At 38.3% G+C, this 21,825-nt stretch overlaps 4 protein-coding genes, 2 long non-coding RNA genes and 1 pseudogene across 19 annotated transcripts; 2 read left to right on the plus strand and 5 right to left on the minus strand.

Moving 5' to 3' along the window:
* Nucleotides 1-103: 103 nt before the first annotated feature.
* Nucleotides 104-3,413, minus strand: LOC116932635. Its single transcript, XR_004399612.2, has 3 exons — nt 3,254-3,413; nt 3,008-3,114; nt 104-2,953 (listed from the first exon to the last, which is right to left on the minus strand). It is a non-coding gene; the product is annotated as an uncharacterized LOC116932635 (long non-coding RNA).
* An 812-nt stretch (nt 3,414-4,225) lies between these two features.
* LOC116932577 (serine/threonine-protein kinase PLK1) lies at nt 4,226-7,039 on the minus strand. Its single transcript, XM_032940348.2, has 10 exons — nt 6,776-7,039; nt 6,476-6,700; nt 6,197-6,414; nt 6,024-6,119; nt 5,807-5,962; nt 5,548-5,735; nt 5,328-5,486; nt 5,107-5,260; nt 4,783-5,029; nt 4,226-4,704 (listed from the first exon to the last, which is right to left on the minus strand). Exons 1-10 carry the CDS (start codon nt 6,869-6,871, stop codon nt 4,489-4,491), a joined length of 1,755 nt encoding a protein of 584 aa, XP_032796239.1. The 5' UTR covers nt 6,872-7,039; the 3' UTR covers nt 4,226-4,488.
* Nucleotides 7,040-7,221: 182 nt separating this feature from the next.
* On the plus strand, nt 7,222-8,379 carry LOC116932644. Its single transcript, XR_004399626.2, has 2 exons — nt 7,222-7,394; nt 7,453-8,379. It is a non-coding gene; the product is annotated as an uncharacterized LOC116932644 (long non-coding RNA).
* Nucleotides 7,625-9,086, minus strand: LOC116932604 (putative tRNA (cytidine(32)/guanosine(34)-2'-O)-methyltransferase). Its single transcript, XM_032940388.2, has 5 exons — nt 8,843-9,086; nt 8,527-8,778; nt 8,245-8,454; nt 7,975-8,176; nt 7,625-7,898 (listed from the first exon to the last, which is right to left on the minus strand). The coding sequence occupies exons 1-5, from the start codon at nt 8,961-8,963 to the stop codon at nt 7,772-7,774; spliced, it is 912 nt and encodes a 303-aa protein (XP_032796279.2). The 5' UTR covers nt 8,964-9,086; the 3' UTR covers nt 7,625-7,771.
* Nucleotides 9,087-10,722: 1,636 nt separating this feature from the next.
* On the minus strand, nt 10,723-11,719 carry LOC116932615 (neurotrophin 1). The gene is made up of 2 exons (XM_032940406.2): nt 11,589-11,719; nt 10,723-11,434 (listed from the first exon to the last, which is right to left on the minus strand). Exons 1-2 carry the CDS (start codon nt 11,604-11,606, stop codon nt 10,847-10,849), a joined length of 606 nt encoding a protein of 201 aa, XP_032796297.1. The 5' UTR covers nt 11,607-11,719; the 3' UTR covers nt 10,723-10,846.
* On the plus strand, nt 11,313-15,719 carry LOC116932623 (neurotrophin 1-like). Of its 14 annotated transcripts, none has more exons than XM_045179640.1 (13): nt 11,313-11,454; nt 11,625-11,698; nt 11,757-11,958; nt 12,028-12,196; nt 12,266-12,469; nt 12,539-13,290; nt 13,366-13,453; nt 14,054-14,212; nt 14,277-14,412; nt 14,518-14,596; nt 14,675-14,811; nt 14,873-15,128; nt 15,197-15,719. In XM_045179640.1, the coding sequence occupies exons 4-6, from the start codon at nt 12,182-12,184 to the stop codon at nt 13,013-13,015; spliced, it is 696 nt and encodes a 231-aa protein (XP_045035575.1). In that variant the 5' UTR covers nt 11,313-11,454; nt 11,625-11,698; nt 11,757-11,958; nt 12,028-12,181; the 3' UTR covers nt 13,016-13,290; nt 13,366-13,453; nt 14,054-14,212; nt 14,277-14,412; nt 14,518-14,596; nt 14,675-14,811; nt 14,873-15,128; nt 15,197-15,719. The 14 variants fall into 14 exon arrangements, with proteins under 14 accessions (XP_045035575.1, XP_045035579.1, XP_045035577.1 ...); XM_045179644.1 differs by having other exon boundaries at nt 14,054-14,177; nt 14,277-14,424; XM_045179642.1 differs by having other exon boundaries at nt 14,054-14,177; nt 14,862-15,128.
* Nucleotides 15,720-18,630: 2,911 nt separating this feature from the next.
* On the minus strand, nt 18,631-21,797 carry LOC116932594 (annotated as a pseudogene).
* Between the last annotated feature and the right edge of the window lie 28 nt (nt 21,798-21,825).

A 21,825-nucleotide genomic window follows, 5' to 3' on the forward strand; every position in this document is an offset into this window, starting at 1 on the left:
TTCTTAGTTTTTGTGGAATCGAAATTGATCAACGTGGACAAGCAGGTGATTCATCGGTGATTGGTTAGCCGAATCACAAATGCAATTTACTTTTAAAAAATTCGTTTTCTACGACGGTTAACACCAACAAGGTTGTTGCGTTAATAAAGGCAACGACCCTCGAAAGGCTGTCGGTGTGAACACAATTTCGCTCTCAAAAAGGGTCATACGAAAAAAGACATTTGAAATACATTTTTAAACAAAATTGGACGAACGATTTTCTCAAACAGAAAAACAAATGCAAATCGGTCCGTTACGCGCATTCGTATCGCCCTAGTCGTCGAAATCGTTTGAAAATAAGAGAATTCAAAAGAAAAACAAACGACGATCTTAACGCCGCATTCATTCCATTTAAATATTTTAAACCAAGTCTACAGAAAAATAAGAAAAAGAAAACTCGATGAACGAGAAGACGAAGAAAATACGGGAGCAATTGTGTGTGTGTGGCATTGGAAAGGTGGGCTGTGCGCGCGACGTTCCGTCGTGTGGGAACGTCGGCATGATGAGCCTCTCACACACGACACACTTCCGGTCTTTTCCATCCATCCTCTTATCCTCCACATGCAACAAAACACAAGCCGTTCGCTACCTCTTGTAACAACCTTACAACAACTGCGAGACCTTCTTCTTTCTTTCGTGTAAAAATCGAATAACAACGCAAATTCACGCACATGCGCTGTTGCCGTTCGTCTTCCTCCGTTTCGGGCCGAAATTACAAGAAATGTATTTAACGATAGATTCGGCATATTGCAACCGATTGACCGCAATGACAACGCAGGATCGATGTTTTCTTAATCACCCTTACGACTTTCTCACGACAGTGGCCCCTCCAACGTATACGATCGGCACAGCAAACGAAGAAGAAGAAGAAAAAAAAAGAAACAGTTTTGAAAACGAGGCGCGTCATCTGCATGCGCTTCGTACTAAATATAGGAAATGGCTACGATACGAGGATATTTAATAATCAAACCTCCTCCTTCTCTCTTTTCTTTTTTTTTTAAGGGGGGTGTTTTCGCTTCTGTATGTTTTTTTTTTTTTGTTTATTAATGGCCGACCGCAAAAGAGACGACGCCGATGAACAACGACCGAGAAAAATGTTATAATGTCAGAGATGCGTGGGAAGCTCGCGGATGCTTTCACACCAACCAGAAAGAATTTAAAAAAAAAGAAAATTCTTACCCCCCAATTTCGGGATTTCTTTTTTTTTTTATTTCCTTCCGTTTAATTATTGATTATCGAAGAGAGAAACAAAAAAAAAATTACCAATACAGAAATGGTAGAAAACGATTTTTAATTGATTATCGAGAGGAAATCAGCAGGATATTTTCGGACCTAAAATGGCGTCGAAGTCCTTCCCATACGAACGAAAAACAACAAAAGGAAATGGGCATAGTGTCATACCCTCGGATAAAGCTCCCCGTGTGTCATATGGCGCGTGGCAACGGTCATTTTTCGAAATTGGCTCGTGTCCATTCATCACATCCTGAAGATCCAGGTGTTTGCCAGACGTGCAAAGACGGGGCGGAGGGTCAGGGGGACAAAAATCTTGAATGGATAACAAACTCCTTGAGCTATACACGTTTAACAATGATCGCTTAAAAGGCGAGTAACAGCTGTTACCATTCATTTTCTCCAACTATGTACAACGTGCCCGCTTTTGACTCTCTCTCAAATAGAAAACATTTATTTTTTTTTTCACGGCGGTTTTTAATAAGCAAAAGATCGAGATTTTCTCTTAAAAAGAGTTTCTTACCCACAAGAGGTTTTAATATCGTATGGATCCATTATTTATGAAGAAAGAAAAGAAAAAAAGAAAAAGGCCGACGACCGGAACGATGACAATGTTAGTTGACCGTTTTTCTCTTCAATGGCTTTTTGATTCTCACAAAAGAATAATTGGCACTTAAGCAATGAAGTTTTATGGCCACCTTATGATGTAATAACGTTTTTCGAAAACAAAAAAAAAAAGAAATTTTTGTTTTTTGCGTAGAATCTTTCGAAAACGGCAATAAAAAGATCACCACTGCAGACTCTGTTTTTTAATGAAGTGTTGGGCGATGAATCGGGTTAAGAATGAAGAAAAACAGTAACCGCAGCCGTAGCTCAACAAAAAAAAGTCTAAAATTTTGGTTTCACACGCATATTCATTCACGGTGCGCAGAGGGTTCCCTTGTGTGTGTGTGTGTTTTTTTATTATTTGATTCATTTTTTACTGCCGCCAGACATTCCCTTTTTGCTGCGTATTTTTTCCTATATGATCGAATCATTCAATCGTGTAAAGGAGTTCGTCGTCACGTTAATGATCCGTTGCACCGCCTCCTTTATTGGCTGTTTATTACTCTTTGTAAAAAGGACCACACATATTAAAAAATCGAATGTTCGTCTTCTTTCTAATTTGTTTTTTTCTTTTAATTTAACGACTCTTTATGGTTTGTGTGAGCACAGCTGATCAACGTCTTTTTCCCACTTGTTTGTTGCTGGCGAAATATAATGATAATAAAAAAAATGTGGGACTCCATTCCGGCATTAAACACCGGGATGGTGTGTGAAGCAGTCGCGACAATGTTAAACCAATAAGACAACGTAGATATACAGTTTGTTGGAGAGAGCCGGAATCAAAACATTTTTTTTTTATTACAAGAGGGACAGTATGGATACTACCACAATCACCATTGGATATTTTCTCCTACAAGTGAGTGTCTCTGAATCCTTGTGTGTGTGTGTGTGTGTGTTTAAGTCCTGGGCAATAAACCTCAGCTTATTTACTGGTGACGTAAAACTATCATGGCCGACTGATTGTTTAGTTTTCGTTGAGCCCACCCCAAAATCTCAGATGGCTCCACCACCTTGTGGGAATCCTTAAGACTACCTGGCTACCATGTTTCACTAACAGGCTGAATTATCATTCAAATACCTATTACAAACTGTTAAATAAGCATGCAATAAAAATCGAAATGCCAACACTCACATTAAGATGGAGAACAGCACTCAATATTTCTCGGTTGTCTTGATGCAACGAAGCTCAGCCTCGGTGTTCATCCAGCAGATTGCCAAGACAATCCTTGCTCCTGATAACTGTTTAATAAAATAGAATTTAGAAAGCCATGTAATACGAATACAGAATCGATCGACTTCAGATAGTGTGACCTGTTACAATAAAAGGCGCCAAGCCAGAACAAGTTAGTTAGACACGTGATGGTACTGTATCTCTTACCAAGTTTAAATCAAATCATGTGTCATTTTCACACGCATGCAACCAAGCGGTTTGGGAAAACGGCCGAAACAGTTTTAAATTCAATTACCGTACAATTCACGTTTACAAACAATGCAATGCAACAGATGCACGAGAGAGCAACAAAAACTTGCTAGAGGCGTCTGTAACGAAATGCTCTGACCAGTCGTTGCCATACTCATCAAAATAGTAGCAATAGCACCAAGATAATATTTAAAAACAGATTTCGCTGTTCTGTTCGAAAGAAAAACTGAAAAACTACTCACGTGTCTCTACTATTCTCATTTGTGTATAATTATATGACTCTGACCATTGCAGTTGATTGAAATTTTGAATTACGACAAATGGAACAGAAGAATCGAGACCAGCAGTCGTATGAGATATAACAAGTTTAGTTTAGAACAGTATGCTGCTTCATGCACGAAATACGTGGGAAAATCGGTGGCTCTAATGGCCGCTAATGCTGGCTGCCATATTGTCCATTTACATTCAAATCTCGTTGGGGACTGGGGAGGACGGTTAGTTTAATCAGACATGTTTCAAAATTGTCTCTTTGCACCTGTTAAATTTTACATAAAAATTCCACAATTTTTTATTAATTTTATCTCAAGGATTTTCATAACAAGACTCAAACCGTAATTTTTTTTTATACACCGTTTTCAATATTGGTCTTGTGTGGTCCACTGAATACATGGCCGCTTCATAATAACGCGGCACATGTGACAATGGGTGAAGCCATGTGAAAATCAGAAACGACCATAACCATCAAATTATTTTGTTTTTGAAATCAACCACGACAATGGTCAACCACAATATCACCACTATTTATACTTTTTGAAAACGAATGCTCGAACGCTATTTTAAACGATAAGCTACTTCAAACAAAGAGCTTTTCAGATCCATTATTTTGAAAGCGATACTACTCTCAGACGGATGTTAAAAAAAAGGCAAAAATTTCGTTAAAAGAAACTACATGTATTATTTCAAGTAAAACATTTCGGGGGTTTAGTTTACCTACCATTTCTAAAACGAAAACCGTAAAATAGGGAAGAAAATTTGAAGTAAGAATGGGAAAACTAATGATTCAATTTCACCTTTTAAGAACATCTGGAGGCAGTTTCATCTTTTAAAAAACGAATATGAAAATTTGAATGTTTAAAAAGTTGGGAGGGATACTTTAGCGCATTTACACATAAAAGAATATTTACACAAAACAATCACTTGGCACGGATTCCGTTCTGTGATTTAGGAGCTAAAAGGAAAGAAATTTTCTCGCGGACGTATTCGAGCCGCTGAAGCAAGTCGTTTGAGCATCCATACTGAGCAAGAGATGTGAGACGGAATGTTCGGAAATTTTTGTCTTCATCGATTACCGAGACGGCTCCCATCAACGGACACAGGATGATTTTAACGTGATCGCGGAAATAGTTGACCTATTTTTCCCACCGGATAATAACACAAGTTAATAGAATTTAACGACAATGGAAAACGATTTTCATTTTTTTATTTACCTGTAAAGTGCCGTTGGTGAGGTGCATAACAACCGCCCGCGAAGTGCGGAACCATTGCCGCAGGAAGGGCAAGCGGATAAGTTCATCACCTTCTCTTGGCGGGACCGAACCACCAGCCTTGATCAAGTTTTCTTGCATGTATGATCGGAAATAAGCCAACAGTTTCATCTTTTTCTCCAACTGCGGAGGATAACAATCCAGAGTGTGGTACTTTTCAATACCGTCACGTTCAACATACTGAATAGCTCTGAAATATAAAAAAAAAAAAGAGACCAAGAATCAGTTTTAAACTTTAATTTCAATTGCAAATCAAGCAAGACTTACTTTCCGTCGACGTGCAGTAATAATTTGGTAAGATCGTTGAAAATCACGCCAATCGTGTCGTCACTCAACTGATAGCCGAAACCATATTTGTCGGAATAGTCAACCCATTTGGAAACCCATACCATTGGAATGGCTGCTGGATCTTCAGCCTCATCTAATGGAAGAATAAAACTGATTATGAAATTTGTCCTTTTGGTAGGAAACAATCAGAAAAACTGTACCCATAATGATTGGAACCTTTTCAGACGGTTTCGCAATGAATAACTTTTGAAGCTGTTGCTGCAAGTCACGCAAGAGTTGCTGTGGTGATGGTCCGGATGGAACTGCTGGAAACGGAGTCTCAGCAGTGGCTGGGGAAGTAACTGGCTCACCCTTGACGCCTGTAGTGAATAATGAAGTTTTAAAAATGTGGGGAATAATTTGAATTACAAGTCAAATTGCCTTGGACTTCATTGGAGATAAGAGGAGACTCTCGGTTTATTTCACCAAGTGGACGACGGACGGCAATTATACTGGTACTCAGCCGAGGATCGAAGCGCGGTGGCATTGTAAGGCAGGACAAAGGCAGACGCGAAGGCATATAGCCTTGAGTCATGAAATCGTCGTTCAAAATTTGATCTACGTTTGGTCTGGTAAAAAATAAAGTTCAATTTGGTACTTCATAAATATATTTTTTTAGGAAAACGAGAAACAGACTAACCGGCTGGAAGGATCAGCTCGAAGCATGCTCGTGATAAGATTGCGAGCCAGTGGCCCGATACGAGACGGGACATGGTACTCGTTTTTCTTGATTTTGGAGTACGTGTCTTTCAGCGTCTGGGTTTCAAAAGGTGGATGTCCAACCAACAAAGTATACCTGCAACCATATAAGTGAATAGACTGGAAAATTGTATAGAAGATAAAAACCAACTACTCACAATATGCAGCCCATAGACCAGATGTCCACTTCAAAGCTGTGGCCTTTCTTGCACAACACTTCCGGTGCAATGTAATTGGGAGTACCACACAAAGTCCTGCAAAAAACAAAAAGGTAACAATGTTACATCTAGTTGGATAACACACCTGAAACCCTGATAATGATTGAACATACTTTTTCCTTTCACCATCATAATCTAATTTAGTTGCGAGGCCAAAATCTCCAATTTTCAATTCCATATTCTCATTAAGGAAAAGATTTCCAAGTTTCAAATCCCTATGGATGATCTTGTTTTCATGAAGATGCTTTACACCTAGCAGCAACTGATGCATGAAACACCGAGCTTCAGGTTCGGTGATTGCCTTTCTCCTTTTGTGCAACTCCATGAGACTCTACAACAACATCTCTCTGTAAAAATAAGCAACTAATAACTAAGAGCCAGCAAGCATTTACCCTTCGTTTGCACAATTCCAAAACAATGAAAACAAAGTTGGTGTCCTCAAAAAAACTGTGAAAACCAACAACATGCTTGTGGAGCAGAGCACGGTGAATTGAAATCTCTTGGGCCATCTTATCCTTCTGATGAGGCTTTTGCAAGAGCTGCTTGGAAACTATTTTGCCAGCATAGACCATGTTGGTAGCACTGTCTGTAAGCTCATAGCATTTGGCAAAACCACCCTAGTAAATGACACAAGTTGAATCAAATCAGTCACAAGTGCTGAAAAAACATTATACTAAAATCGTTCTCCTTACCTTCCCAAGAAATTTTCCTCTCACATAACGTTTTTTTGTGGTGGGGTCCAGAAGAACATCCGGGATAATTTCTGGTTCCACTGGCTTGGAACTCATTTTCAAGATCTCGTGATTAAAAATGGCACTTTAAAATACAATATGATTAAAGAAGTATAAAAATTGCTGTCTTGTCTATCAAAGACACAATGCTTGTAAAATTGCTCAGAGAAATTGGCGGTTAAAAATTTTCGGGAGCAACGGTCAGCATGACCGTCTACGCTCGTTCGAGGAAGGCTTTTAACAGTTAGCGGAAGCAACATTCAAATTTTTTAGGCTCCAATACTCAAATAGTCCAACGGTTTGGAAAGCAGCATTGCCAGTTTACAAATGCACTCCCCGGAATGCGGCTATTTTCGTTGTTATTTGTTAAGTGTTAACTAGTTAATTAGTTATCGCATTATATTTATATCGTCTTATCGTTTTTCTCTGCTTTCTTTCTTATTTGTTTTTTTTGTAGTTACTAGTTAGGTATTCCGATATCCGTATTATTATCGGGTTCTATGACTCTGGTATTATGCTTTCTCGTTATAACATTTTTTCTCATTATAACGATTACAATGTTTTTTGGTGGTATTATCAGGTATTATTCATACATTATCTCTAAATTATTGAAGACTAAGCCATTTTTTATCTAAAAGCCAACGTAAAGAAGACAAAAAAGGTGTGATTTGTTTTGCTTCCACAATATTAGGTAGTACTTCCTATGTGAAAGTACAACTCCTTATATACCTAAGTAAGTCCTAAAAGGGAATTTAAGAGGAAATTATGTGAAAATTCTATATTACATCATTTTTATGGAGCTTTAACATGTCAGTCTTCACTGAGTTGTATTGGTTTTAGATGTTTTATGTTTTATTGATTTAGTTATAATAAAAATAACACTGAACAGCAAGAAGAACTCAGCAGCATGGAAAGCTGGACTTTTTTAGGTTAACATTCTCCAAAGTAGCTAGTCTACTATTCCTTCAGTTCAAGAGATTCAAATTTAGTTAGCTGATCCACTGCAGGTTTTGCCAATTGGTCCTGTTTTTTTATGCAAACTGCTTCATGATAGGGGGGATTTATGGGTATCTGTGTTGGTGGCCTAACAGGTAACAACAGAAATTTGAAAGGTAAGAAAGAGTTAGCATCCTACATCACTAAGCAATTTTCTTTACTACCTGAATTTATATTCTGTATCCAAAGGATAACTCATATCAGAGTCATATGCACTAAGATCACCACATGCCAAAAAAGGCACAATCACTCTGTTGGGCCCTTCCCATTCATTCCAGTCACAATACTGATGATCCAAAAGTGGATTCGACATGTTTGGGATATAACCACTTGGAGGAGCATAATTTTGGCAGACAACAAAGGCTTCTGCAAACAGGAGAACTAAAGTAAATATCACTGTTGAAAAGTGATTAGTTTTTAGATCCCCAACACACCTATACTGGAATTTCTGGAACTTGTTGGTTTTGCCACAGTAACTTTAGGAAAAAATATTCTGAGTTGTGAGTAGAGTAATGTTATGTCTCGTCCCCTAAAGATCTTGGCAACAAATACACCACCCTCTTTAAGAACATGAGTGGTAATATTTAAGGCTGCTAAAAGTAGTTGGGCTTGGACATATTCATCAATGTCATGCAAACCAGTTACTGAGTAAATGAAATAAAAATAATGTTCAGAAAAAATATTTTGGGAATTATCTAATGGTTATGACAGCTTACCATCGGGTGCACCATCACACACAACCAAGTCTGCCTTTTCTCCCTCAAAATGTTGGATGATTTTTTCTGCAGTGGATAATTGAGTTATATCACCTTGGATCTGTATTACACCAGGTAAAGGTGCCATTGCTTGCAAATCCACAGCAACAATTTTTGCAGTAGGACTATCATCATCTTTATTACGCAACTTTCTAGTTAAAACTTGACTCCAGCTTCCTGGAGCTGCACAAAGATCTACTGCATTTTTTACACCTAATCAGTAATGGAGAAATGACATATTAAAATTATCTAAAAAAATTTCCAACTACGGCTATACCTTCGAATATATGAAATTCGTCGTCGATTTGCAGCAATTTAAAAGCGGAACGGGCTCTCCAACCTTCTTCCTTCGCCAACCTGTAATACACATCTCGTTTATCCTTAGAGGTTTTCCCCATTATTGACGGAACGCTAAAGGTCACGATAGATCCAAATAAGTTTCTAATATATTATAGTTTTCACGCTGGCCCAACAGAAGTGACAGCAGGAATCCAGAAAGAAAAACAAAAGAAACAACAGCAGACGACAGCATTACGCAATCGAGGCGGCATTGCGATTTCACTATTAAAATTCAGATACGAATTTAATCCATCAAATACCAATCTAAGAAACTAATATTTTAATCCTCCAATCTTGATTCTTGAATCTAGAGATCGGCCCCGTACCAATCGGGATACTTTTTCCCGATCAGAGGAGGTGATTTGGGGCAGTACTTTCGGGGTGAGGGGAATATGATTATTCGCCCTCTCGGGTTTCAATCAAGGGTAATCGGGGTATCGGGGTACGCACCCCGATTACAGTATGATTTAGTACAGTTATGCAACATCTAACTTTAAAAAAAAATTAAAAGGAAAGGAGTAGGGCTCAGCCAAACAACACCTGTGGATTTGGTCAGGTGAGATCATTGGAGGGCGAAGAGGCTACCCACAAATCCGAATTAACGGTTAATCGCTCACGTAAAAACTTGTCCGAAACCTTCCATCCTTTTCCGGCTTCTCTTAGCCACGCACCGGGTAATCTCCCCGATGGTTCAATTCAATGCAATTTGTTGTACATGTTTATTGTACCAACAATACATAAACGAAAAAAAAATAAAATGGAAATGTGGTATAAATTTTGTTTTCAAGGTTTGCTTCTGATACAATTTAATGCAATTACTGAGCTCACACGTTTATTACTTTAGAAGTTCTATTGAGTTTCAATTAATCGTTTTGATTGTTGGAAGGAAAGATGTGTTGGTGACTGGGAATCAGTTTTTTGGCCACTAAATGACATTTGAATTTTTAAGGGTAGATCTCTTCTCACTATTTCACACTGGATACATCATTTTCTCAAACTGAATATCATTATTAGCCCCTCCCCGATTGCAGAAAGACTGCGTTTAGGTCAAAGTGAACAAGTGTAAACCCTGTGCCTCCCTTACCCTTTTCTAGCGATGTAGATAGAAAATCAAAAGGGGAGAAAACAAATTTGTACCTGTCCCACTTTCTGTTAAAACCTCAAAAACTTTCATCGTTCGTGATGAACAATAAAAGTTTATCCCCAATAATTTTTGTCTGTGTCGTTGGTTTTGTTCGTGTATTGGTTTGTAAATCGACGATTATTTTTTATTGAAAACTAAAAACTAAAAAAAAAAGGAATGAAAACGAACAAGACGATACACTTAGCAGATTACATTAGGACATGAAATAATTCAACAGTTAATATTTGTCTTCCTACCCCTCACGCGACCATTTAGGTTTGAAAAGTATCAACATAGATGTCTAATCGAATGATATATATGTAATATAAACCCGTATTTTGGCGCCTTTTTTTCAAATAAAAGCTATTTGACACTGCCAAAAGTTTAAACAATAATTTCTTAGTTTCAACTTTATAAACAAGCACTTCAAAACAGTTTAGGCGGCATTGCATCTAATGAGAAAAGGTTAAGCTAAGAAACTGGTATGATGGCGGGGTTCGGTTAAAGGTAAGAGGAAGGGTTCAAAAGGCGGCCATTACAGTCGATGATTTGTCCAATAGCAGCGCTCCTTACAAAACACTTTGGGCTTTGTTCTTGCAAAAACAGTTCAGTGCCTCACGATGCTGGAATTCGGAGTGAGTGTTCTTACGTTTGTTCACAAACCTTTTTATTATTGGGCTCAAAATTAAGTAACATGCGATTAAAAATTGTATTTCTTAATTGTCATTGAAAATATTAATTTAAATACGTTCACAAGGTATCATTGTCATCTAGAATGACGTCTTATCTGCCTTCAGTCGGGTTCACTGCCGGTTGTTTTCAAAGATGAAATGCTCCAACAACGCATCCGCATGATCCAGGCAGCCTAAATTTTTCAATCGTAAACGGGAAGGTGTAATCGTAAGGATTGTAGACTAAAAAGCGATGAAAAACATTCTTCTGGATACATTTGGATTCGTAGCACGAGGGAACCAATGGACAACTGGTGCCGACAACAACATTACATTCCTCAATTCGAGCAGTTTGAGTATATTTAACACCATAAGATTCGATCCGATTGACAATGATCCGCCATTTTCCCTCAACATTGATGGCACGGAGAGGACGGACGTAATCGGTGGAACTCGGACAAAGGTAAACCTCGTCATTAAACTTGTCAAGTTCGTTAACAGAGTTTTCAGTGCTCGCTAATTTCTCTTTGTAGAATGCGAGGACGGCCTGGTAGTGCTGGTCAAAGGCTTGTTGAACTTCGTGTTGAGGATACTCAGAGTCTTCAAGACACCACGCCTTGGTAGTATTTTTGGCGCAATGCGGAATCTCGGTATACTCGATTTTCGGTGGAGCACCGTAAGGAAGACGCTTAGAGTTTGGTGAGCAGAAAACTCCAGCCATTAATGAAGCAAACATCTGCAATTGTTTAAATGAAGGTTAGTAATACTTTATCTGTAGTCATTGGAAATTATTGTAGAGACATAATGGCATGAGAAAATGTTGCACAATTAGTTTAGTTGCTACTGTAAATTTATGAATAAGGTAATACTATTAAAGAATATTGTATTACCATTAATTTGATGAACATTCTAATATTTGTGGATAGATTCCTGATTTGTTCGTACCGTTCTCAACAAATTACTAACTCGGAAATTTACCAAACTCAGTTTATATACCCAAGTAATGTCCACATACTTAGTTCGTTTGATCTAGCCACATAATTCATTTTTTTTTCCAGGTAAATGATAAATTTCACTTACGATTGTGGTATAACGGCGAATTATTGAAACCTCAATGCCGTTCCACAAACAGACAGACGTTGTATTGCGGTGGTAGCAATATAGGCGTGTGGTAAGTGTAAAGCGCAATCAATTGGCTATTGCTGCGAAACTGTTTGCATTAACAGCACCAACTGACATTTAAAATTATAAGTAGTGAAAGTAAGATCTGTAATTGCGGACAAGGCAATCCATTAGTGAAACTGAAATTCGATATTTTGAAACCCCAAGTCAGAACAGCGTATCGGAAAGTATTGATCACCAAAGGGATTCAGATGTATAAAAACACCGTTTGTTTGAACAATCTACATCAGTCAACAGCTGTCAGTAAAACAGTTACTTGCACAGTATTTAGCAGAACTACATTTTTCACTACATTTTTAAAATGAAAGCTTACATGGTAAGTATTAAAATAGAAACTAGTTACATAAATTGTAATAATACCGAACAATTGTCTTTGAATGCTTAGCTGTGTTTGGTTACCGCTGTGTTGGCTGGAGTTTTCGCCGAGCCGGAAGCGACTGCTGATCCCCAAAATTACGCCAAATCAACGTACAACTCTTTCAAGAGCAATGACGACTATTGTCACCCTCGCAAAGCACCTAAATGTTCCAAAAATGGTACACTTTCTTTTTGTCTTAAAGACTCTGATTACCCAGAAAAAGAAGTCAAAGTAAGTTCATCTGTCATAGTGCACCCAATTCAACACTTCAGTGTGAATTAACTCTTTGAATTATTTCAGTATGCGATTGAGTACGACCCCTTAATTCTGAAGAAATACGCGGATGTTGCCGAACAGTCTGCTGACAACTTGGTCGATGGTTTGACTTCTTTGTCAGAGAAGCATTTTAGCTATTCTGACTACCACGGCAACACCTTTGAAAAGGGTAACTGGATCGGTGATGAAGGATACATTTGCCCTAGTGACGTGCTTTACGCTCGTCCTCTCCGCGCCATAAATGTCGAAGGTGAATGGCGCGTCATTGTTCAAGATGCTGCCTGGCCAGGCTACACCCAAACTCAACGCATAGAGAAATGTCTGTTCCCGGGCGCCTCGTGCCGCACTTTGGCTCCATGCCATGGCAGCAAATGCCTCCAAAAATACGTTTACCAGCGTATGCTTTCTTTCGATCCTTGCAATGTCAAGAAAGGGATTTTCATCGACATCTACAAGTTGCCATCGTCCTGTTCTTGCCACCTTCCCAGTAAACTAAACTAATCTTTTTTTTTTTCGATAGAATAATTTTTTAGTACACAAAAATAGGCACATCCTTTGAATGTACCAATCAATATTGCAAAATTAGAATGTACCAACCAATATGACAAAATTAATGCTTTCCATTAGTATGATTACAGGGGCATCTATCTTTTCATTATAATATGTTATTGGTTTGATTGTCCAAAATAAAGAATCCTTATTTCACATCAAGATAGATGCAAACCATAAAGAACCTCTCCTAATCGTTTAGTCCATCAACACATTAGTTATCAAAAGTGAGTAAAAGAAATTAGGAACCTCAGAATAATAAATATTTATATTATACTATTCTAATCGTATTTTCTAATTAGAGAAAGATGAACTTTTCGGCGGGTTTTTCCTGGCATATTGCTTCGCGATTTAAATATTTAAAATAGATGTATATCACAAGCTTTACAGGTTAGTAAAACAGAGTAAAGTAATTTTAAAACTTTTAATATGGAAACCAAGTTTTCTCTCAGTAAATGACACATGCCTTAACGTCTGTTTGGTCTAGGCATATCTAGTGTGAAAGAAGCACAATCACCACCATATCTGACCGAGTTTATAAGCTTACCAACCATGAAATCTAAACAGCTATAATGGGGCAAAATGGGCTTTTAGATAGGCAAATTCTTCTTTTCTTTGAGCTATTTAGTAGATTTTTACTAGTAAAAGAAGCATTCACTGTTTAATTTTGTTTATTGCATCCCTTCTTTTCGAATTGCAGTGTTTTAGTTAAACAAGAGGGTAGGATTATCAATGAAGAATCATTTCCATAATCCCATCAAAATTGTAATGATAACCTTTTTTGTTTGTCATCGCAATAGTAATGGGCTATGCTTATAAATGGGGAACATAAATATTTTGCGTAACATAGGGTTTTCTGGTTGCTTCCCGGAATAAAATTTTAAGGTATTAGCTATTAGGTTAGTTTGAAAACGTTTAGATAAATTTGGTTTATGTTATTGTAGGTCCTACTGCTACTAAAACGATTCGGCATTTCTTTTTCTTTTTAAGGTGTGAGCCAGAGAAGAAAGGTGAGTCTGTTCGTCTCTGGTGTGAGCCTTTCCTTCTTGTAATAGCAACGAAATATTTCGTTACACTTATGCCTGCCGCCAGATGACAGCTCTACCCCTTTTGTGTAAGTGATTCAGGAGGCTGTCAAGCTCTTGCATCGTACGCATTGATTGGCATTTGCGTTGGCACATTTTCTGATTATCTCTTTTTTATGTGTTTCAAGCGTTCGTGCTGCGAATCTGCATGGAGTTTAAATATCCAGAATGAAGCCTGTGAACATCCTGTAAACCTGTTTTCAACATGCAGCATGCATTGCATAACACTTAAGATTCAGCTTTGTGTAATGGTGTACATGTAAGGTATAAGTCATGGTATATTATCTTTTCTTTAAATGGATTTATGGATTGTTAAATGAAGAACAATGGCGTTTTTATTGAGACATTATTTTTTGCTTGTTCTGACAGGAATTTAAGAATACTTAAAACTAGTACTTAACATTGCCAGGAGAGGATTTCATTTTGTTATCAAAATATTGTTTTTAAGGTGAGTAATATTGTTAATAAATATACATGAGACATTCAGACTCGTATTATATAACTTCAACAATTTATTATTTTATAGTATTTACCGTAATTTTCCTGTAACCTGGCGAACGTAACTATTGGTTACGGTTTATTAAGAGGATATCACTTGATGATACCCGGGAAAAGCAATCACTACTAGGACGGAAAAGCACAGTACACCGGTCACAGTGTAATGTAAGCTAAAATAAACAGAATTCATATAAGATAATAACATTTTCCGTTAGAATTTTTTTAGGATGCCGACTGGGCTAATTCCGCATTTTTGAATCATCCTTGCTTTGTTGTTACATTTCCTATACTGCAGAGTATAGTTGACATGTATTCAATCACTATCACAGCCCACGCATGAATTTCAACAATATGTGTCGTAGTAACCGGCGACAATAGCCCTCCTCAATCTTCTTCCATTCTACTATTTCACCTCTATTCCATTGATTCGAAGTTCATTCCAACAGAAACGGTCTTACGTGCGAAAATTTTTCCATGCCTATGTATTTTATTCAATTTAAGTGTATTTCATTGAAACTAATTGAAAGTTTCTGTTTTTAAATGCTGGTAGAGCGCAACGGATCACTCAGAGCCACTTTTTCCAGTCTTGGGACAAGTGAAATTCAAACCGGACGAGACCTAACGACGAAGCCTAAGAAACGGGAAAAGAAGAATTATTTGACAAACTTGCAAACAGGAATGATTTTTTTTTTTTATTTCACATCTTGTAAACTATCAAAATCTCACACACCTTAGGGTTTTATTCTGTTATAAGTTTACTACAATTTACACATTTGATATTTTACAATTGCATTTTGTGTGTATATTGGAGTAGGTCTTTCATAGTATAAAACCCCAAGCCATGGGATTTAATCCCTATCCGTACAAAAAAAAAGTTTAGAAGATGTGAAATTTGAAAATATTGATCATTGTTTGTTAATGTCTATGACACGATTTCTATCTATAACTACAACGAACTGCCCCGTATGGAGATCGAAGGAAAATGTTCTGTTACGAAGGCTTCGCGATCTAGACAGTTTTTTTCTCTGCATTTGATCAACCTGAACGTATAATCGAGTTTTGGCAAAATTAAGGTAAATTGAAGGCCAGTGGCCTTGCTGGTAACTCTGATGTTCTCATATAAAAATATTACTTAAATGAAAATTGATTTAATTTTACAGAAAAAAGTTTTCTATCTTGGGAGTTAAAACTGGCTGTTAAGGAAGTTAATTACGATGACGAAGCTTACGTCATGACAACGGGTAAATGTCGAAAAGCAAGTCGTCGGCTAAAAGATTGCCTTGAAATCTTTAGCCTTATTGAACATAAGGTTGCACGATACTATTTGTTTCTTTATATTTGATTGCAAGGTTTTAACATTTGTACAACATTTAGGTATTGTGTTACAATTGAACAGCGTGTTAGAGCAACCGAAAATTTGTGATCGTTCGGAATTCATCTATTTTAAGCGTTCTTACAAATTGTCGATACGAGACAAGCTTCACGCATTCGCTGTATTTCTTCCTCGTGGATGAAATATGGCCCCTTATTTATTTGATCCAAGTCCACTAATAATGTTGATGCCTTCATCGGTGTCTGTATGAAGGAGTCGTTGGTGGATACTGTACAAGGTATTTTACTATCTTTAAGTAGTGTATCAGCAATAATGTTTTACTTATGTTTATTTCACTTGTGTAGATTTTGTAATCGTAATCAATCGGCAGATGATATTGATGGAGTTCAGGTGTAAACAGTAACTGAAATTCGTTGGAGGGGGGACCGAAGGTTTCCAGATTCTTTTATTTTCCCACGTGTTTTTGGTATTTTTACAACAAAAAATTAAGTGCATATCTGGGCTCCCTTCTTTTCTGTGGCCCCGTTTCCCCTTGACTTGTAATAAGCCCGTAGGGGGTCATGCCCCTACTGTGATCAGCAGTAAAGGTTGTGAGTGCGCTGTCCGGAAAGGGGACGTGGGGGTCCTCAAGTTCTGAGATATCATTGGAGGGCGAAGAGGCTACCCACAAATCCGAATTAACGGTTAATCGCTCACGTAAAAACTTGTCCGAAACCTTCCATCCTTTTCCGGCTTCTCTTAGCCACGCACCGGGTAATCTCCCCGGTGGTTCAATTCAATGCAATTCATTGTATAGGTATAATGTTCCAAATATACACCAAAAAAAAAAGGAAAATTGGACTTTGTAAAAAAAATTTTTTTTCGTTGAATTTTGTCGTATTAAGTCATCAAGCTATATATTGGAAAACTCTTGCTTGCAGATACAATTTAAAGCAATCACGATACACGTACAGCTGTTACTGTAGAAGCAGCCTACTCATTGCTGGGAATCGAACCTCAGACATTTTGATTCTTAGACAAGCACTCTACCATTGTGCCACTTCTTACTATACAAATTAAAGTCGACATTTGTTGGGATATCTACTTATACACAACAAACAAGGTTATTAAGGAATAAATTTCGAATATCAGTACGTTATAGTTGGCTCAGCGGCAAAGCATTTGACTAAGGTTCTGGATGTCAAGGGTTCGATCCCACCCAGTTTCTACAATAAAAATAAATTCAAGATTGAAGTATAAATTAAAGTATTTATTGTCCCTCCATCCACCCACAAATCCTCCACAAAATTTTTACATTTTACAATACAACACAATACTAAACATACATAAATAAAACTAACCCGTTGGCTGCCACGCCACTAAATCTACACTAGCTACATCGCTATCGAAAGGATAGCGACCAAGGGGGACTTGTCCGAAAACAAGTCCGGGCTGATATGATGATGGAAGCCGTTATGGGAATGCACACCCCAGGCAACCACCACCACATCGACAAGGGGGAAGTCCCTACTGGTGCATTGCCTCGACGATCGACTTTGAGCCACACGGCTTGTGCAACTGTCCCACCCATGGCATATAGACCATTGGGCAGAACAGCGCTGCCGGACCCTAACAAGCTTAAAAAAAAGGGGATCAAAGTGGGTGGCAGCCAACGGGTTAATTAACACTACACAATTACTCATTACAAAATACAACGGTACCAAAAAGGTGAGGCGATGACGGGACGACGGGCGAGGCGAAGACGGGACGACGGGCGAGGCGAAGACGGGACGACGGGCGAGGCGAAGACGGGCGACGGACGAGGCGGAGACGGAGGGACGGGTGAGGCGGAGACGGAGCGACGGGTGAGGCGAAGACGGGCGACGGGCGAGGCGAAGACGGGGCGACGGGTGAGGCGAAGACGGGGCGACGGGCGAGGCGAAGACGGGGCGACGGGCGAGGCGAAGACGGGGCGACGGGCGAGGCGAAGACGGGGCGACGGGCGAGGCGAAGACATGTGTTGGCTGGCAAAGTAGAAATAAAATTAGGCTGCTGAAATGATGATTGTGAACTGTTGACAACACAATATAGAGGAATGAGGAAGCTTTTACCTGGCGAAGCGAAAAAGGGGCGACGGGCGAGGCGAAGACGTGTGTCGGCTAGCAAAGTAGAAATGATAAGACTGCTGAAATGGTGGTTGTTTACCATTAGCAGCATAATATAGAGGAGTACGCTGGCTTTACCAGACTAAAACTTACATGAGATGAGGTATTCCAATCCATCCAGTTGGCAACACAACATATGTTGCACTTTTCAGTACAGTACTGACAGGACATGATGAATTGATAAAGAGTAGCAGAACGAGGTGATGGTATTCCAGTCCATGTGATTTGTATAATTTGTAAACTTTCTGCTTGTTCAGCATCCTTTAAAAATTTAAGTTTCACAAGCTACTTTTTAAAAGCAGAATCACACCTCTGATTGACGGATTCTGATTGTCAAAACTAATACCTCACAATGAGTAATAGATTTGCACGATGGAATGCAAGTGTAATAGATTTTGGATTTGTCAGCTGTCATAGCTGATCACAAGATCACTTGTTCCACACAAAAATAATCCAGTTTATGTGTTTCAGGTAAAAAACACTTAAGAATGAAAAAACCTACTAGTAGATAGCACATAATTTGATTTTATCTCACTTTCACTCAATTTCAATTAGAACGTTAAACAGTTAACATATATTTGGACACGGTTTCACACGTCACACACAACAAAATACTAAGGCGCATTAGCGCCATCTAGTTTTCTTACTTATATAACAAACAACAATGCAAGTTTTTAAAAGTAGTGCGGAGGAGACAAAGTCAAGGAGCAGGTGAGAAGAGAGAATCAATTGGCGGCCGAATAAAATAGTACAAAAGCACGAGAAATAGCATATGTACACTTAAATGTTCGGCATCGTGGAGCTGTGACGTGCTGTGGTTGTTTCTACAATAAGCATCATCTTCTTTGATCGCTTTTTTATTGGTTGCAATGGTCTCGCCGGTTTCTGTAGTGTCCTCAGTGTGTCCGGAGTATTGTTGCTGCATCAATTCATAGTTGAAAGCGAATGAAGTAGAAGTGCCAAAAGTCCAGCTCGCTGAGCCATGGCAGTCCAAATCTGTCGTTCTTTTTCAAATAACTCAAGTTTAAGCCACTGGCATATTCTTTCCATTTCGGCCCTTCAAGTTTTTCCCAGTTGTTGTGCTTGACACTTCATTTTAAAGACAGAGTTGTCCAGTTTCTTCAAAGACTTCCCATACTACAGGATACCAATATACATCAGTTCTCTGACCTAAATGGACAACAATGGATTTCATCTTATAGCTCAAGAAACTAATTTGTAAAATTACCTTATGATCATTGCCATACCACGGATATAAAGCACAAAATCACTTCCAATATATTTGGTTACTAGGATTGTAAAAGCCACATAATATATTGCTGCATTCTATTTTGGTTTGAAAGATTGAACCAAAGGTTGTCTTCCTTTGGTCTTATCCTAGTGTCAAAATACATTTAAGACAACGAATGTTTAAGCAAATCTATGTGCGTAACTTTTGGATTGTCTTATGTCTCTAACAGCTCTAACAGTGGTTACCTTCCTTACAACTGCATATCACATCCTCTATGAAAGGGACAACATTGGATCCAAACGAATTCTATACCTTTTCACACTATGCTGAGGGTGTAACAAACCGTTATTGTTAACCGCCATTCCGTTCACTTCGATTAGCATACTTTTCAATACTATGTTTAACGACCTTGCTTCTAATCGACGTTTTCTATGTTTCGCTAATACTAAATAAACATTTTCGCCTATGAAGCAAACCAACGAAACAACGTATCCAATAACCAATATGTAAAAAGCACCTAAAGAGTCCTCCACTGTGATTTTCGTGCGCTTTTCAAGCGTGATGCGCTGATGCCTTTTGTTAGCTTCGTTCAAACAGTGAGTGACGTTTCTGCGTTTAACCAGCTCCTTTTGAATCCAGTAGTCGATTAATCCAGCTTAATACAGCTCCATAAACCTGTTTCAAAATAATTTATAAAACTGTTAATGCAATAAAGAATAAAAATAGTATATTAATTTATTTATCACCCTTTGATGAATACTTTGTTGTAAGGACTCCTTTTAGGAAGCGCCCACGCTAAAGATCCTGGTATCGATTCAGTTCGTTTCGCTGTTGCCAGTTGACATTTTCCTGTAGTATTTAAACCTTCGTCGATGGCGTTAATAGCAGTAAATAAACTCTGTTTTCCCCATAAAAACGAAAAGTTACCAGTTTTATTTGTTATACACTTATTCCTTCTGTTATACCTGTAGGTATGCGTAGGAGCCGGATTTAACGAGATCAATGCAATCTTGCCTTTTCGAGCATCGAGAATTCGGATGCAACCGCAACTTATCGCCCAGGTCCTTGTAAAGCCCATCCCTTGACGCCTAGTAGAAAAATAATATCAATTCCACAGCAAAAAAAACTTTAACAAGAATTTACCATGAGAACGATATCTATGACACTGCCGCTTTATCGACCGCAAGTTGCATGTTCGAATTTCCAGCTAGATCCGCTAGGGATTCTACCGTTGGTTCAGTGTTGGATTCCAGGATGAAACTTGTTAACAGAATGTTATAGGCGCAAACCAGGACAGAGGCCCCAATACAATAGCAACCCAGAATGACGTAAACAGTATTGCGCATTGCTGGGAAGCTCGCTCCTGTTTAGATCGTATGGTATGTGGTTAAATATGACGTGATTGCTGTTTGGAAATAAATTGACTCACCTTGATTCATAAGAATGCCAAAGACTTGAAAGAAGACATCACCAATTTTTAATGGACGATGAATTTTGCTCTGTGTGATTCTGACAGCCTCGGCAGATTGTGTGGCAGGTTTCACGGGGCAAGTGAAAAAATAGATTGCTATTGAAATTGTTGGCATTACAATAAGCAAACCTATTTTCGAAGTTCAATAATTTTGTGTTCAGTTTTGGATTTTTAAACGATGGTAACTAGCTGTTTCTTACTGTGGTCTGGAATGGTTTAACAGGAGCCATCTCATTGTTTAAAGATTGTGGCTTAGGAATTAAAAGAGCGACGGACGTGTAAGTATACCTTTCTGCAAAATTTACGAACAATAGGTCCAATAACCAATCTTAGTGGCAATCGTCGGGGAAAAAATGCTTTTCTTTACATCGGGATGTGCTTACGTCACAAGTTTGAATTATCGGGGAAACCTAGAAAAAAAAATCAATCAAAATCAATTCTGCAGTTATTCAGATACGAATTTTGATTTGAGACGCAGCATATCTCCATGCAAATAAAATATTTAGGTGTCGGAAAAAAAACGTAACTGAAATTGAGTTGTCAAGGAGAACTAAAACACGCAAGCTTCGTTTGAATATTTTAAAACGAAAACTTACCAGTTTCCGTGCATAGTCTTCCTCTCATTTTATGTTATGTAACTATGCGGATATCTGCAAGCAGCTTCGCCGAACCATCACTTTCAAATCTGTTAACGAAAATAACCAGATAGTAAACAGCACAAATTAGTCAGCGTGAATAAAAATCGGAATAAAATGGAATGCAAGTTAGATCAAAGAAACCTTACTTTGTCAAATCGTGGGATTGGTGAATATAAGTGAGGATTATGAAGCACGTCGATACACACAAGATATTAGAATTCAAGCATTTTCCTTCTCTTTTTTTTTAAATCTATAAAAAGTTTACTTCTTTCGGACCGGTAACCCTGCCCCAATTACACAGCATACCCGATGCAATGCTCATCGAAACCTTTTCACGGTGAAGTCATGCACAAAAGAGGGAT

Source organism: Daphnia magna, linkage group LG10 (assembly GCF_020631705.1).
Source record: "Daphnia magna isolate NIES linkage group LG10, ASM2063170v1.1, whole genome shotgun sequence".
Classification (NCBI taxonomy): domain Eukaryota; kingdom Metazoa; phylum Arthropoda; class Branchiopoda; order Diplostraca; family Daphniidae; genus Daphnia; species Daphnia magna.